Consider the following 16560-nt stretch of genomic DNA (forward strand, 5'->3'; position numbering starts at 1 on the left):
TTTCCTTGGTTCTCTTTTTCTCCATTTTCTCTTCTTCCCTGGATCTTTCTCTGTATAGTCAATAAAGGATGATGTCTAAAATGTCATACTCAGTAACTTTGACTTCATAACTTTTTCCCTTCTTTGAGCCTTTAATAATATTAACCAAACATTTCTTGCCAATATGTTGTTTTTGTATTTGATTTTGTCTTTTGTTATTGATTTTTATCCCTTTATATCTATATATAGATATATATATATAGATATATATATATATATATATATATATATATATATATATATATATATATATATAGAGAGAGAGAGAGAGAGAGAGAGAGAGAGAGAGAGAGAGAGAGAGAGAGAGAGAGAGAGAGAGAGAGAGAGAGAGAGAGAGAGAGTTTTAATATATTTGTATATAGTTTTAATATATATGTATATATACTTTATTTTATACCAGTCTTCACTGCATAAACTTGGCTCTCTTAAGAAACTATATGTGAACAGTAACAAGCTGGATTTTGATGGCATCCCTGCTAGTATTGGAAAACTGCATAATCTGGAAATTTTCAGCGCCACTGACAACAACCTTGAGATGATTCCTGAAGGACTTTGCAGGTGAGTTTCCATTTAAAGTATAACAACAATAACATAAATGTATCATTGGTCATTAAATATGCAAGATATTAGAAAGAAAGAAATAGAATAATTATATTCCCATAGATGTGTAACATTCATTACCTGGAAAGTAAAGCATCTGAGCTGAGAGAGAAAGAAAGGAAGAGAACATTTAGCGAATAAAGATATTGGTTGGTGTCTGCAAGAAAAAGTCAGCTATTCAGCTATGGACATGTAATGCATGTCTAACGAAATATTTGTTATTATTGGTGGTGGTGTTTAGTCCCAAGTCAATTCTGACTATGCAGATCTACAATTAAAAGTGTCTTATTTTCCATGTTGTCATAAGTTTATCTCAGACCACATCATCTTATATGTCATTCCTCCTTTTTTTAAGACAGTACAGTGTCACCTGAAAGTAATATGGTTGCTATTTCTAGCAGATTAAGTAACCCTGTAAAAACTTCATTAGTTTTTGTGTATGTTCTTTCTACAGGTAAGAATAAAGTTATCCAATTAAGGATTTGAAATTTAGAATTAGAGTTATTGATGCTCCACTGTTTAAACATGGATATCATCTTACATTTGCTGGACACAAGCGTTGTTTTTGTTTTATACCAGTTCATTTACTTGTAATCAGAAAGTAAGAATAATATACAAAAGTTATATGTCCATCTTCAGTTATGTCAGAAGATCAAAATTTCAGATGCATTAGACTCACTAAATCAAAACTGATCTTCATATAAAATTATTGAATGAATATTTAAATATATATTTTCTTTTTCAGATGTGGTAAACTAAAGAAACTTCTTCTAAGCCAAAATCGCCTGATCACTCTTCCAGATATTCTTCATTTACTGCCAGAACTTGAGGTAAGAAAATCTTTTTCTTCAAACTGATATTTGGCTCATATTGTGAAAAAAAAAAAAACCCTTTAGTGACATTTTCTTCATGTGGTTATGTTCTTTAGTCTAAACTTTCACTTTATATATACATACATACATCATCATCGTTTAATGTTCACTTTCCAGTCGTCGAATTTGGTTCAGCATATATATATATATATATATATATATATATATATAATGTGGGTGTGTGAGGACACATGGCTAGTAGTTAGGAAATTGTACTCACAATTGAGATTGTAGTGTCAATTTCGTAACAAGGTGGTGCATTCTGTTTTTCAGCAATACACTTCATCTCACATTGCTGTGCAACCATTTCAACATCTGACATACGGTGGAAGTGAGCTAATGTACGGCATCATACATTTGATCACTATAAACAAATCATTTGTGTAGGCTGTTCAGCTACAAATTGCAGAACTATCTTTCTCAGACTATGAGAGGATGCCATCATTATATATATATATATATATATATATATATATACACACACACACACACACACACACACACACACACACACACAAGCATGACTGGTTTCAAGTCTCCGTGCCATTGTGTGGTACCTTGCATAAGTGTCTTCTATCACACCTCCACAACAGTCATGAAATCATGAGGGAATTTGATAGGCAGAAACTGCAAGAAGCCCTCTGTATGTGTGCATGCGTGTATTTCTCATGCCTTGTTGGACATCCCACAACCATTCACTATATCTCCCCATCAACACTTGTTCTACATTCATTATATTCACACAATCCTCACCCATTCCCCATCTCTCATTCTCCTATACAGTCTTGCAAGCCCTATCCATCCACACTCCCAGTTCCTCTGTCCCCACTCTTATGCACCTCTTACCTTGAAGGTTCACCCAACACCCTCACCATCACTATTTTATTCCTTAACAGCTCCATCCCAATCATCCCTGCCCTCTCTTCTAAAATGTGAATCAACATATAGCCCCTCAACAGCAAGAAATCTTTTTTACTCTGACCCTTTCTTTAACTCCTTATCATCTAGCATAACACCACCTCTCTTGGAGTTCATAGTCTTGCATGTTGCATGGTCACCTTTCTAGTGTCTGGCCTTGCAAAAAAGCATCCACAACATGCTGTAAACTGGTTGGTGTTAGGAAGGGCATCTAGCCATAGAAACCATGACAAAGTAGACAATGGAACACAAAGCAGTCTCCCTTCGATCTGTTATGTCCTGTTGAGCCTTCCAACCCATTCCAGCATGAACATAGATGTTAAATGATGATTAGGATGTTGATAATGTGTGTGTATTTGTGCATGTATGTTTACATTCCGTGTTACTGCTTGAGTAAAGCAGTGTTAATCTGGTCATTCTTTACTAGTAGCTGCAGCACTTTGCATGTACTACCTAAAGCTGTAATTTCCAGGTGTCATCATCATTTAGCATCCATATGGGGTGAACAGTTTGACCAGAGTTGACAAGCTGAAGTGATTTAACTTGGTTTCTAGGGTTGGATGCACTTCCTAACGATTACAGTTAAGTTCACTTCCATCAATTCACTGCAGGGAAAGTTGACCACCATCAATTTACTGTGAAGAAAGTCCATCATGAAAATATATCCATAGTATCTTACCATTAATAGTTTAAAACTATTTTATTGAGATAAAAAAAATCAGTGAATCGATGGTAGTGAACTTTCCCTGCAGTGAATTGATGATGGTGAATTTTCCTGCAGTGAACTTACTGGACATGTTTCCTAACACCAACCACTTTTTAGAGTGTGTTGGGTGCTTTTTACATAACACTAGCCTTGGTGTTTTTCACATGACACCAACACGGATGCTATTCATATGGCACTGGCACACGTGCTTTTTATGTGGCCGAGCACAAGTACTTTGTACAAGGTGCTAGTATGGGTGCCTTTTACACAGTACCAACACAGGTGCTTTCTACATGGCGTTGGCACCAGATATCTTGGTCCTTTGTAATTTCCTTCATAAGGCCCAGTGTCCTGAGATCAGCCTTCAGTACTTCATCCCATGTCTTCCTGGGTCTCCCTCTTCCATGAGTTCCATCCACTTTAAGTGATTGACACTTCTGTGTGCAACTGTCTACATCCATTGGCATCACATGACCAAACTAGCAGTCTTCTCTCTTGCACACTGCATCTAATTCTTCTTATACCTAACCTTTCTCTCATTACACTAGCACTCTGTCACACACACATATACTTATATTTCAATTCTTTCTTTTTGCTTAGACTCTGGATGTACGAGATAATCCAGATTTGATAATGCCTCCTAAACCAGAAGAAATCCGGATGCGCAAAGAATTTTACAACATTGACTTTTCATTGGCAAATCAGTTACGTTTAGCAGGTGCCGCAGCTCCCCCTCAGACAGAACAAACACCAGGTAAGTGATATTCACCTATTTTTATAATTATTTTTTTTTGTCCGCATATTGTATTTTAATATATTTCCATGTTCTAAGTTTTTTTCTATCAAGCTCATTTGTTACAGTATCTAAAGGTCAGATGAGTTGGATGGAGTTGGATCAGTCTCTTGCTTTCTCCAGTCACTCTTTAGATTGTATAAAGAGAATAAAAGTGATACAGAGAGAGTTAACATAAGAGATACAGGATGAGGGAACATCGTAGGTTTGGTAACAAACAATGAAGTGTGAGAGAAAGAATCATAGACAGAGGTGAGGGAGAGGGAGTATATAACAGTAAATTATAAGAGGAGTTATATAAATGAGAAATTATTTTATTTAATTTTATTGTAAGGTAATATTTTACTTTTAAAAATTAGTATTCATTTCATCATTTGATAAGAGTTAAATCATAATTATTGTATGTATGCCAATATTTTCTGATATTACCCATGATGCAAAAGTATATTTCTAAAGTTACTGTCATCTGGCAGTTATTCTACTCTGTCTGTCTGTGTGTGTGTGTGTGTGTGTGTGAATTCAAACACACAAGTAGGGAAAATGCTTGAAGCAGTTGAGCACCAAGTTAAATTGCAGTGGAATAAAGATACCTAAATTGAAATACAGCTAAGAATTGGCAACAGGAAAGACATAAAGCCATAATATATTTCCTCAATAAGTATTGTCCAAACCATACCAGCTTGGGGAAAACAAACTTAAAAACATAAATGAAATGAGGTCATAAGTGCTCATCTAAGAACTGATTTAATGCCTCCTTCAGTCAGTTTTTATGAGCATAAAATTTAATTTTATTTACTTATCAGTCTGGATGATAGAAGACCTGCATCTAGTTCGGTTATAAAGTCCTTATTTTAAAGTGAGCTTAATTAAACACTTTCATCAAATTTTCATGTTAATTTATGCTCCAAACACCAGCTTCATGACAGTTATTTTACTAAATTCTTTATTTTCAAAATTAAGTGAAAACAAAGGCAGTATATACCAAGAGAAATATAGCAACGAATAGTTTAAATAACAGACTTTGCTTTGTTTTTGCTTCTTTTTTTAAGGCTTATATACTTGTATTTATTTATTGTATGTTATTGCTAGTCAGTTATTCCTTAATTTGAAAATATCACCTTTCTTTTAGCACCCAAGGATTCAATTGCTCGCAAGCTGAGATTGAGACGACGGCGGGATGGACAGGACGAAAGTGAAAAAGTGTTAAAGGTCGGAATGATTTTTCTGTTTAAATTTTTTTTTTTTTTCATAGTTACAAATAATAAAAAATAAGGTTTCACAAAATTCTGTCATTTGGCTTTATATCAGATTTTCTGATTTGCAGAAAATTTCATTAAACGTAACCATTTCATTATGTTTCCAGGGAATGAGGGATGTGGCAAAAGATAAAGCTGCTGGGAAGGCTATTGTTGAAGAAGAACCAGAATTACTCAAGTGAGCAATAATTGTTTTCACCTTTTTGTTACCATATTTCTGTTGAAATACACTGCTTTTGTTTGAATTTGAAAATAACGAAGAACTTAGAAAAATAATTTTGCCATTATTTAGTGTTGGAATATAAAATAACATGAAATTATATTGAAAGGATTTAATTTAGGCCATTGTAACGTAGCAAGTTTATACCATAAAAGTAGGGGTAGTTTCAGGCAAGTTAGTATCAGAAAGATTAACCACTGTTTTTTTTTTTACTGTAAAAAATGACAACCATGGCAAGAATAAGGATTGTATTGACATTCCAATGCAAATTGCTAGAATAAAAAGTGCTCAAAGGAGTTCAAAACCTTTGGTATATTTTTTATATTTAAAAAAATTATTTTTACAAATTATAGATGTAATCATCTCTTGGAGGAAAAAAAAATAAAACCTGTTTTTATTTTTTTCCTTTTCCATTAATTCTAGACCAAAACGTTTTGAAGATACTCTGGAGAAACATCAACTTGACTATAGTCAAATCTTTGATGAAGACATTGGACAGATTCCTGGTATGGAACTTTTATTTTGCTTTTTAAAATTGATTTCTGTTGTGCTGTTTCTTCACTTCAAAACTTTTGTTTTAAAAAAAATTCATATGTAGTTTATAAAGGATGATTGAAGTATTAAAATTACAACTTGGTTCTTATCCATTTTTTACTCATTGCTGTTACCAGGTGTCATAGTATGTTTATCCTAGTTGTCAGAGTGTTAAGCTGTTAAGGCATCTCTCCCTTAATTCTTTTATTACCATATTTCAGTTGAAATACATTTCCTTTGTTTTAATTAATTTTAAAGATAAAGAAGAATTTAATAAAATAACTTTATCCTTATTAACTTGGTATTTGGAGAATAAAAAAAAAAGCATGCAGTCTTGTTTGAAGGTTTTATTTTAGATCACATTGAAACAGGTTTGTATCATTGAACTAGGGGCTGTATCAGGCTCATTGGCATTAAAAAGGTTAATTACTTGCGTTTTGTGGCTTTTCAAACCACAGGTTAACCTGCCTCTGCTGCTTTTCTCAATAAGCTGTAATACCCTCTCTATCCTGCCTACTTGCAACTTAGTAAACTGGGAGAGTTATTAAGATTTATGTGTATTTGCCAATATGTCACTGGTGACAGTAAATGAAGTAGAAATTCAAATTTTCAACCCCACCAACAATAACAACTTTGACTCTGCTAAATACCAAGAAGATATTACACAAAAGTAATCTCTATTCATTTACTGCAGGGGTGTAGAAAATCCTGCCCATGGGTGCAATTGTATGCGTGAGCCCATTTTATTGCACCGACAGGCTGATATACTCGTATGTACAAAATAAAGTAAATTTTTCAATTATAAAATTTATACAATACTTGTATACCTATTTGTGATATAGGGTGGGTTTCCACTATGATTTAAAATGGTCAGACTCGAACAGAAATCGTCTGGTAATTGCCATTTGAATGGAAATTTTGTTTTCACTATAAAACACATATTGCTAGGTTTGTATCACCCCCCCCCCCCCCGAGACCCAACTACACTTCAGCTTAGAAAACTGAATATATATTGCATGTACCAAAATAATTTTTATATGGAACAAAAGTTGAAGGATAAGATACTATGTAAAAATTATTCATATCCAAGAACCCCTAAGTATTTAACTTTTTCCTCCCTATTTCATTTTTCACGTTTTTACAAAAAAAAATCTCTGAAATCAACACTCACTCACTTTCTTTCTGTCAATCGATAAGCAAAAAATATTTTAAAATCTACTAAAATCAAAAACAAATAAAGCTTCATCGAAACAGAAGCTACTAATTTGGTGCGTTGCAAATAGGATTATAAAAAAATATTAAGAACTTTTTTTTTTCTCAAAAAGCAATGTAAAATAACTTTTTTCGAAAGGGATGTTGTATTTTTGCTATTGGTTGGTGTCAAGAAGGTTAACAGGAGTTACTTTCATCTGCCATTGGCTTATCAGTTATTGCCCTTCCCTATCCACTTACTTGACAAGACCTGTGTGGACAATGGGAGAGAGAAAAATGAAGTTAAACCTTGCAGAACCAAACAATATCTTAGTTGTTTGCAGATTTTTATTTTTTACTATTTTTACAACACTAAATGCATGCATTATGACTACAAGCCAGTTGGCTTTTGTTTTTCCCAGGCAGTGGTAAAACAAAAGTTCTGAAAGTGATTAAATAAATTTAACCGGTTTATAACTTTGTCAAATCAATTTTTCAATACCCTTATCAATATGGCAAGTGGTTATAAAAATCCTATAAAAAGAAGTGCTGGTGAACATAATTTGTTTGATGAAAATGGACTGAGCTTTACTCTTTTACTTGTTTCAGTCATTTGACTGTGGCCATACTGGAGCACCACCTTTAGTCGAGCAAATCGACCCCAGGACTTATTCTTTGTAAACCTAGAACTTATCCTGTTGGTCTCTTTTGCTGAACTGCTAAATTATGGGGACGTAAACACACCAGTATCGGTTGTCAAGCAATGTTGTGGGGACAAACACACATATATACAACAGGCTTCTTTCAGTTTCTTTTTTTTCTTTATTGCCCACAAGGGGCTAAACATAGAGGGGACAAACAAGGACAGACAAAGGGATTAAGTTGATTACATTGACCCCAGTGCGTAACTGGTACTTAATTTATCGACCCCGAAAGGACGAAAGGCAAAGTTGACCTCGGCAGAATTTGAACTCAGAACGTAACGGCAGACGAAATACCATTAAGCATTTCGCCTGGTGTGCTAACGTTTCTGTCTACCAAATCCACTCACGAGGCTTTGGTCGGCCTTAGGCTATAGTAGAAGACACTTGCCCAAGGTGCCACACAGTGGGACTGAACCCGGAACCATATGGTTGGTAAGCAAGCTACTTATCACACAGCCACTCCTCCGCCTATTTTTTTTTATTGAAATAGGTAACAAGTGCATTTGTCTTATTTGCAACAAGCAAGCAGCTATTCATAAAAAGCATAATATTAAGAGATTTTGTGAGTCGGCATAAAACCTATGAAAATTTGAAAGAATCTGAACGTTTAGACAAGATAGCCTTCTTGAAAGAAAATCTGACCAAAAGACACTTTTTTTTTTAAAAGGCCAATTCTTGAAAGTGCATCAGTTACTCAAGCTAGTTATGTGGTATGTGAAAATATTGCTAAAAAAAACTCTCACCACATAACGATGGTGAATTTATGAAAGAATCCTTACTGCTGTTGAGAATATATGCCCAGAAAAACTTTGTTTGGAAATATTAGCTTATCAAGAAAAACTGTTTCTGATTGTATTAAAGATGTTGCTGATGACATTCAAAATTCTCTAACATGTGAATCAACAGAATTTGTATTGTATTCATTAGCTATTGATGAGACAACTGATCTGTCTAATACTGCTCAAATGGCAATATTTATACATGGAATAACTGCAAAATTCAACATTCAGGAAGAATTTCTTGCCTTGAAAATCAAAGCAAGGAACAATTAGAGGTGAAGATTTATTCCAAATGGTCGACTCAGCCTCAGAAGATTTTGATTTACTATATGAAAAAATGAGTGGTCTTGCTACACAGATGGCGCTCCATCTATGGTAGGTCATGAGAAAGGGTTCATAGCTCTGATTAAGGATGAATTTAAGAAGCGTCTTCTGGATCCGGAAACTTTGTGTCACTGCTTTATTTATATGGAAAGTTTATGTGCAAAATCTCTCAAGATGGATAATGTAATGAAAGTGGTAACTAGACCGTTAATTTGATAAAAAGTAAAGGGTTGAATAATAGGGAATTTAAAGAATTTTCGAAAGATCTTGAAACTGAACATGGAGATTTATTGTACCATTGTGAAGCTAAGTGGTTAAGTAAGGTCCAAATCCTTAAGCGATTTTATGAACTGAAGGAAGAAGTGAAAATTTTTATGGATATTAAAAGTATTCCTATTATAGAACTAGAAGATAAAAAGTTTCGAAGTGATTTAGCATTTTTAGTAGATATAACTAGTTATTTAAATAATTTAAACTTGAAACTACAAGGCTCCAATCGGCTAATAACCAGTTTGCTTTCTCATATCAAAAGCTTTGAGTTGATGCTTTATTTATTTGTCATACATTTGAAAAGAAAGTGTTTCACACACATTTTCTGGAATTGAGTGAACAAAATCCCAAATCAACAAAGGAATATTCTGATGAGTGTGAAAGTCTTTTGAAGAAATTTGAAAGTAGATTTGAAGAAATACAAGATAAAATCGAACTACATGTTTTTGAAACACCATTTAATGTGCCTCCTGAGGAGGCTCCGGATTCCTTACAATTAGAATTAATTGATTTGCAGTCGGATAACTTAATAAAATCAAAATATAATAATCCCTCTTTATTGGACTTCTACAAACCCATCAATCCTGAGAAATTCCCTGCTTTACATAAAAATGTCTTGAAATTCGCATCTCAATTTTTGACAACTTGTCTATGTGAGCAGTTTTTTTCCAAATTGAATTATGCAAAAAATTGTCTTCATACCAGACTTACTGAAAAAAACCTGAGTAATGAACTAAGAATAGCAGTTTCTTCAGATGTACTATTCCTAAACTTTTAAAAAAAAGAAGGAAAAAAAAAAAAAGCAGTTTCATCCTTTTCACTAAACAAAACCAAATTTTAAAGTTAAGGTTAATTAGCTTTGATAAAATTATCACTAGGATAAAATTATCACTTTGTTTAAATATGTCATTTGCATATAATGTTATTTAGATATTAATGTAATTTTTCAAAATTAAATTCAGTCTGTGCTTGACTATTATTTCTCTAACGTTAGGATAGGTACATTTTGAAAAATATAGGATACTTCATTCGTAATATAAATGTCCTAAATTCAGTGGCAGTATTAAAGAAGATGTTATGCATTAATTTAATGTATTAAACTTATCTTTATTAATGTATATCAAATTATACATAGATATATACAAGATTTACACAGATACAAGAGTCAGAATTTGTGGTCTGCCCACTGACCTTTTTCTTTGGAAATTTTTGCCCACCACACTAAAAAGTTTCCCCACACCTGATGTACTGATATCAATGTTTTGAAAATTTCAAGAGTATTCTTTGAGAAAAGAAAGGTTTAGAGAGATATTCTTTCTTTTTGTTTTTCAGGTTTAACCTGTTGGGAAATAGAAAATTTCCTCCCCAACCAAGTTGAAGATAGTGAGTAATATTTTACATTCATCATCATTTAACATATGTCTTCTATGCCGGCATGAGTTGGATCAACTAGATTCGACTAATCTGAGGGTTGTGTTGGTTTCCACTGTCTGCTTTGGCAAGATTTCTAAGGGTGGTGCCCTTAGTGATGCTAATCATTTTATCCATTGTATTGGGTGTAATCTTTTGTGGGATTGGCACTAGTGAGGTCACCAAGTAACTCACAAAACAAAACCTCTCTACTGAGTGGGTGTGTGCATGCACACACACATACATATATATACACACAACAGGTTTCCTTCAGTTTCCGTCTATCATATCCACACACAAAGCTTTGACCAGCCCAAGGCTATGGTAGAAGGCCCTTGCCCAAACTCTTTGTATAAAGAAGAAAAAAAAAAGAAGATATTTGGAACATTTTTTATGGAGGTTTAGCAATTTTGGTGGAATGATCTGTTAAGAATGTTTCTACCAAATTCAAACATCAGGAATTAATAATAAAATTCCTTTCAAAAAGCCAATCTATTATTATTTTTATTTTGTTGTAACTGAACTTATTTTAAAAAGAGAATATTTCTGTGTAGATAGATTTCATTTGAAGACATTTGAGAGATTTGAAAATATTCTCTTGCTGGAAAATAGAGATGTATTTGCTAAATTCTAATCAGTTCTTTGAAGCTGTAAAATGTTCTAGAGAGTTGCTGATTGTACTATATTTTCATCATGATCATCAGTTTTATGGCTATTGTTTGTCAAAGTAGTATGTTAAAAGTATGAATTGCAGCACTGTAGCTCTTCACATATCTAATGTAGCAGTACCATGACTTCTAATGTAGCAGTGACATGACTTCTAATGTAGCAGTGACATGACTTCTAATGTAGCAGACACATGACCTCTACTATGGCAGTGCTATGACCTTCACTGTAACTGTAGCACTGCCATGACCTCTACTGTAGCAATGCTACGACCTCTACTGTAGCAGTGCTATGACCTCTACTGTGGCAGTGCTACGACCTCTGCTGTAGCAGTGCTACGACCTCTGCTGTAGCAGTGCTATGGCCTGTAATGTAGCAGTGCTACGACCTCCAATGTAGCAGCGCTACGACCCCTACTGTAGCAGCGCTACGACCTCTACTGTAGCTGCGCTATGACCTCTACTGTAGCTGCGCTACGACTTCTACTGCAACTGTCGCAGTGCCATGGTCACTACTGTAGCAGCGCCATGACCTCGAATGTGGCAGCGCCACGACCTGAAATGTGGCAGTGCCATGACCTTGAATGTGACAATACTAGCAGTAGTTTTTCCAGCTTTGAGGTTTTGGCTGAGGTTTATATTACTGGTAACCCTGATTAATAAGCTCTTTGGTTATTCCATCCCTAGAAAAATATCTCTCACCTGATTTGGTAATGTTTCGACTGTAGCTGAAATAAAAATTATTGTGCAGTTAGGTTTTGTCATGTAATTAAGGTAGATGACTTCTTTTTAATGCTCACTTTTCCATGTTTGCATGGGTTAGATGGAATCTGTTGAAACAGATTTTCTCTAGCTGAATGCCCCTTCCTGTTACTAACCTTCACCTGTTTGCCAGAAATGTTTTTCACAAAAAAAAAAAAAAAAAAGCAATAGTACTTGTATGATATTGACACTTGTTTGCAATCATCCTGTGATGTCAAAATAAAGGTAAGTTTACACACACAGGTTTCTTTCAGTTTCTGTCTTCCAAACCCACTCACAAGCTCTGGGGCTATATTAGAAGACTGTCACCCAAGCTGTTATGCAGTGGGACTGGATCCAAAACCACATGGTTGGGGAGCAAGTTTCTTAACCACACAACTATGCCTGGCTTTATTTATGAAAACATAGTGATGGTAGCTAGTGAAATTGTTTATAAATTCTTTTTTTCTGCATTACATAACAAATAAAATTTCCTAATTAAATGTTTATTATTATTTCATTGTGTGGCAATTACCAAGTGAATCATACTTTTTTTTTTTTTTTGCATAGGTCTAATTGGTAAATTTTATGAAGCTGACTGTTATATTATATTATGGACATTCTTTGAAGAAAATAGAACATTAAGCTGGCAAATTTATTATTGGATTGGTGATAAAGCTCCAGTAAGTATATCATATCAAAGTATATATGGCTTAGATATTTTTCAAAAAATTTCAACTCTCATCAATTTTATTAAATGAAAAACCACTTGAAACAAATTAACTTGATTTAAATTCAAGTGAAAATTCAATGAATGTATATATTAGATATTTAACCATTAAGTATATTTGTTGTTATGATCTAATTTTTAAGTAAATCTTTGCTATTTATTGATGTTTTCTTCCCCCTTTTGTTTCATTAAATTTAGCTTGACAAAAGAGCTTGTGCTGCCATACATGCTGTGAACCTTCGAAATTTGCTTGGAGCCGAAACAAGAACCATTCGTGAAGAGATGAATGAAGAAGATGATGACTTCTTAGATTTATTTGAGAATGGTATTTCGTACATTGATGGGGGAAGGACTACTAGTGGTTTTTATACAGTTGAAGATATTGTGAGTATGATTTTATAAGTCTTCTAAAAGTACAGTGAAGCTTATTTACAATATATTTATTACATACAATTTTACATATATTAAACTGAATCGACCAGGCTACCAGATGTTGTGAAATGTCACTGGTCACAATGCACTTCCTTGCATTGTTTTAGCTTTTGCATGATGACACTCTAGAGGCTATGTGGACTGGCCATCATTCTTCCTGAATGGAATGCTAGTCCATCATAGGGTTACCCATTTACAACTAAGTGGACTGGAGCACACATACATTACAACCAGCACACAAAGGGAAAAAAACACTGCTCACAAGATTTTTCTAGATAAAATCAAATTTCGTTTTTAACTGAAGATGGTTACTTGTACAGCTGTGCACATGTTTTGCAAAGAAAGATAAAATTTGCACACAAGTAAATTTCTGTGAACACCCACAGCAAAAAAATTTTTTTGATTAAAGGGAACATTGGTAGGTACATTCATCTAATTCATCTAAGTAAATAAATGTAATGTGATTTATTTATCTCCTTACTCTAGATAAGCTAAAATTACTCCAGGTCAGACACATTTAACATTTCTTGTTAGAACAAAAATATTTAAGATACAGTTAATTATGTTTGTGTCTGAAGATACATTCTATATTTTTCTGTATAAACACATTTTCCCTTAACTTTATATTATATAGTTCATTTCACACTGAAAGCACAAAATTTGCTATTATAAGAAGTCATGTTCTTCTTCTTGTCCCTAGACAAGGCACATTTTACCTTACTTGTCAAAACCACATTTGATTTTATGTCTTGTATCTTCCATGCCTCTGAGGCAAGGTGTATTGTCAAGTTACCTGGAAGCAAGACACATCATTATGATTGCCTCAAAGCAAGGCCAATTACTCTGCTTTCAGTTGAACCAGGTTATTTTATATTCTTTTAGCTCCTATGTTCTGAGCTCAACTTTGTTTTTCATCTCTCCAGAGACAATAAAATAATGTACCAGTCAAGTACTTGGCCAGTGGAATTGACTTGTACTCTCTCCTCAAAATTGCTGGGAAGAACTGCCACTTCCAGTATGTAGAAAAGATGGCTGGCTCTAAAGATAACATCTTAAGTATTTGTCATGGGAGAATCCTGTACACCCCCACATGACTGAAAGTTTACTAAATGGATTTGAATAAATAAAGAACTGCATGAACTGTCAGTGGAAGTTGACAGGGTTGATCGTCTGTATTGGTTACTGTGTTAGTTTAATATCATAACTATGTTGGAGCAGTATGGAGTGCATTCTGTGTGGACAAATAATCTGCAATGGGTTATTGTAGATAACCATATCCAAATATTTAGTGGCTAGTACTATTCTTACACCGAACGTGTACATGCACGGCATAACAGTATTCTTGCAAAATGTCATCATTTACAGAAACATTGGAAGACGTGTAAAAATGTCAAATAGAAATATTTAATATTGTAACAAGAAAAATTTGTTAAATACAAGTAAATTGTAATAGTCAATATAACAAGTTTACACTCTCTGAGTGGTTGGCGCTAGGAAGGGCATCCAGCTGTAGAAACTCTGCCAAATTAGATTGGAGCCTGGTGTTGCCATCCGGTTTCTCAGTCAAATCGTCCAACCCATGCTAGCATGGAAAGCGGACGTTAAACGATGATGATGATGATGACATTTAGCTCTGGTTGAAATTATAAGAATTTGTTATGTCTATATTTCTTAAAAAAAGACATCTTTGGTAACAAAACTGTATTTATTTCAGGGATTCGATAGAAAACTGTATCGTGCATCAGGAACTTTAAAATTACATTTGGAACGAGTAAGTGAATTGAATTTTTTTTTTTTTTTTAATTTACATTAATCTGGGAAATTATTTATACCATTATTAGGTTGTGTAAATTGAGATAAATCAGATGAAATGTGTTAGTGTTCAGTTTTTCTGCATTTCGTCCTCATTATTTTAATGTCCACTCTTCTGTGCTTGCATGGATCAGATGGATTTTGTTGAGGCAAATTTTCTGCAATCACATGTCCTTCTATCTCCAACCCTCACCTGATTTCAAAGTAATATTTTCTCATGGCTGGACATGTTTTTATTAGAAAATTGAAAATGAACAAAATCTTGCAAACTACATGGCAACCTCACTAATGCTGGTGGCATGAAAAAAAAAAGCCCATCCAATACACATTGTAAAATGGTTGGCTTTAGGAAAGGCTTTCAGCCATAGAAGCCATGCCAAAACAGACATTGGCGCACAGTGCAGTCCTCAGACATGTCAGATCCTGTCAAACAATCCAACTCATGTCAGCAAGAAAGACAGACACTAAGTGTTTAGATTCTCTAATTATATGTCTTAATTTTTTTTTCCACTTAATTTATCCAAAAAGGAGAGAGAATTTTCTCCCAAATTGTTGATGTCCCTACATCAGATGTTCAGGTTGGTACTTGTATCTTCCATGCCTCTGAGGCAAGGTGTATTGTCAAGTTACCTGGAAGCAAGAAAATATGGGGAGGGAGAGCTTTGAGCAAAGTATTTAGTACAAGGTTTTGATAGCAAGATAGTGTTTCTCAAAGTTTTCCATGTATTCTATGTTCTCTATTTGATCTGGTTTCTCTATTCTTTCATATTCTTTGTTCTTTCATATTTTTTTGTTCTTTCTTTACTACAGTGTGATATGAATGCTACTGCATTAGATCCTCGCTTTGTATTCTTGTTTGATACTGGTCTCACTATTTATATTTGGGAGGGCCACAAAGCAAAAGGTGTAACCAAAACAAAGACCAGGTAAACTTATTTCATTATTATGCATAAAGTAATTTTGGAAGCAATTAAATTTTTGCTTACTGTTAAAAAAAGGATGCATTTATTAAAAGAATTTGCCTATCTCACCTTAAAAACTAAAATCTTGAATCGATATGTATGATGTTGTTGATGACTGTAGATATGGCTGAGGAAGTTCAAATGAAGAACAGGAAGATTTACTATATCTAGTTCTCTGTCTCACTAACTTGTGGTGCTAACTACTAGTGAAGTAGAGCCTTCACCTTGTTAAAATCATTTCAGTCCCTAATGAAAAGAAATTAGTATTCTAATTGAAACTGCATTTTATTTACATTTCTAATAAATGTTGACCAGAACTTGTTTTGGAATGTAATTTTCTTTGTCTTGCAGTATTGAAATATTTGTTCAATACACTAGAATAAAACAAGTGTTATCTTTTTAGAACATTTGGGCCTTTTTTTATTTTTTATTTTTTCACATTAATAGGTTAATTGCTGAGAAAATCAATAAAAATGAAAGAAAAAACAAAGCTGAAATAGTGATGCTAAAACAGGGTATGAATGATACTGACTTCTGGAGAAAGATTGGAGGTCTACACGCTTCATACCAACTCAGAGTAAGTCTTTTTACACTTGGCTATT

The 16560-nt window shown here is 33.9% G+C and overlaps 1 protein-coding gene across 2 annotated transcripts in view; it reads left to right on the forward strand.

Moving 5' to 3' along the window:
- Window positions 1–16560, forward strand: part of LOC106873839 (protein flightless-1 homolog) — a 70205-nt gene that overhangs the window by 19509 nt on the left and 34136 nt on the right. For both annotated transcript variants that reach the window (XM_014921352.3, XM_014921353.3), the window contains exons 10-21: window positions 440–597; window positions 1385–1469; window positions 3736–3889; window positions 5058–5137; window positions 5292–5362; window positions 5828–5910; window positions 10539–10589; window positions 12593–12705; window positions 12951–13136; window positions 14899–14955; window positions 15807–15922; window positions 16406–16535. In XM_014921352.3, the coding sequence (XP_014776838.1) occupies window positions 440–597; window positions 1385–1469; window positions 3736–3889; window positions 5058–5137; window positions 5292–5362; window positions 5828–5910; window positions 10539–10589; window positions 12593–12705; window positions 12951–13136; window positions 14899–14955; window positions 15807–15922; window positions 16406–16535 (1284 nt within the window). The remainder of the gene's footprint in view (window positions 1–439; window positions 598–1384; window positions 1470–3735; window positions 3890–5057; window positions 5138–5291; window positions 5363–5827; window positions 5911–10538; window positions 10590–12592; window positions 12706–12950; window positions 13137–14898; window positions 14956–15806; window positions 15923–16405; window positions 16536–16560) is intronic.

The sequence above is a fragment of the Octopus bimaculoides genome, chromosome 7, assembly GCF_046866305.1.
Source record: "Octopus bimaculoides isolate indiv1 chromosome 7, ASM4686630v1, whole genome shotgun sequence".
In the NCBI taxonomy this organism is placed as follows: Eukaryota; Metazoa; Mollusca; class Cephalopoda; order Octopoda; family Octopodidae; genus Octopus; species Octopus bimaculoides.